This window comes from Micropterus dolomieu, linkage group LG03, assembly GCF_021292245.1.
Source record: "Micropterus dolomieu isolate WLL.071019.BEF.003 ecotype Adirondacks linkage group LG03, ASM2129224v1, whole genome shotgun sequence".
Lineage (NCBI taxonomy): Eukaryota > Metazoa > Chordata > Actinopteri > Centrarchiformes > Centrarchidae > Micropterus > Micropterus dolomieu.
In genome coordinates, this window is record NC_060152.1 from 20813677 (window position 1) to 20815172 (window position 1496).

The 1496-nt window shown below is 40.4% G+C and overlaps 1 protein-coding gene across 4 annotated transcripts in view; it reads left to right on the plus strand.

Moving 5' to 3' along the window:
- The window catches only part of LOC123968861 (MDM2 binding protein), a 34511-nt gene that overhangs the window by 32095 nt on the left and 920 nt on the right, over positions 1–1496 (plus strand). For all 4 annotated transcript variants that reach the window (XM_046045871.1, XM_046045869.1, XM_046045872.1 and 1 more), the window contains 2 exons: positions 1188–1253; positions 1356–1412. In XM_046045871.1, coding sequence (XP_045901827.1) covers positions 1188–1253; positions 1356–1394 — 105 coding nt within the window. In that variant the 3' untranslated portion in view covers positions 1395–1412. The remainder of the gene's footprint in view (positions 1–1187; positions 1254–1355; positions 1413–1496) is intronic.

Sequence of the window (1496 nt, forward strand, 5' to 3'; positions counted from 1 at the left end):
GTTCTTTGCCACAGGCTTAATGTGATTTACTAGCGAACCAGCAGATGGCAGTATTTGATTTGCCATCTGCTGGGACCCGATGACCAGGATTTCTGTTTTGTCGGAGTTCAGCTGGAGGAAATTATTTGACATCCATTTTTTAACTTCACAAAGGCAGTTGTTAAGTGAACTCAGCATTCCAGGGTCTGTGGATCTGATGGGCAAGTATATTTGTGTGTCATCAGCATAAATATGAAAAGAAATACCATGTTTATGGATAATATGTCCAAGGGGAAGCAGATACAAGGAAAACAAAATGGGTCCTAAGACCGACCCCTGAGGCACACCATATTTAACTGGACAGAACGAAGAGACATAGTTGTTTACAGATACGCAAAACTTCCTATTTGACAGGTAGGATGAAAACCATTCTAGGGCAGTACCAGAGATCCCCACCCAGTGCCTCAGTCTGTCTAACATGATGTTGTGATCAATGGTGTCAAGTGCTAAGGTCCAGGAGTACCAGGACTGAGCACATGCCTTCATCAGCAGACATTAAAAGGTCATTGGTGACTTTAAGCAGGGCAGTCTTAGTGCTGTGGTACTTCCTAAAACCAGACTGAAACTTTTCAAATAATTTGTTATTTTCCAGTACAGTGAGCAGCTGTTTGGACACAATTCTTTCTAGAATCTTTGCAATAAAAGGCAGTTTTGAAATTGGTCTAAAATTTTGATGGAGGGAGGGATCTAAACCAGGTTTCTTTAAAAGTGGGTTCACGCAAGCCGTTTCAGTATAATCAGGGACACAACCAGTAGATAGGGAGCTGTTAAAAACAGAGATCAAATGGGGCCCAACAGAATCCATTACTTTCTGTAAAAACTTTGTAGGTATTTCATCAAGTGGGCTGGAGGACACTCTCATTTGTGATACTGTTTTTAAAAGCTCAGACAAGTCGATGGGATAAAACTGGTTAAAACTCTCTTGTTGCTGGTGAGGGACCTCTGAGTAAGAGGCCGCGGGGGTAATAGAGGCTCTGATTGACACCACCTTATTGGTAAACTGTCACATAAATGTGGTGTAAATTGCCCCTGTAGGGGTTATTAAAATTTAAAATTAAGACTTAAAATGTTGAATTTTTATGATGTAAAGCCCAGTAAGGTTACTGCGTCAGTGTAGCTGACCCTCCTCTTCTGTTGTTTGATCCCAGGATCTGAAGACATCTCGGGGTCTCCATGACGAGATGAAGAAGGCAGCCAGCAGCAACGTCAAACAGGTAACACCACCAAACACCAGTGGTTCTCCACATGGTTTAGGTCTTCTAAATAGCAATCTCCTGAAAGTAACATTTTTTAAAGAATATTTTCTATTATTGTAGGTCACTGACTGGGTGTTGGAGAAGACCTCAAAGAAGTAAAGTCAGTCTTGAAGATAAGTGAGGGAAATAACCTTTTTTGCTATGTTTTTATTTCATTGGTAAAGAGGGTTCCACTTTTATTTATTTATATATATATATATA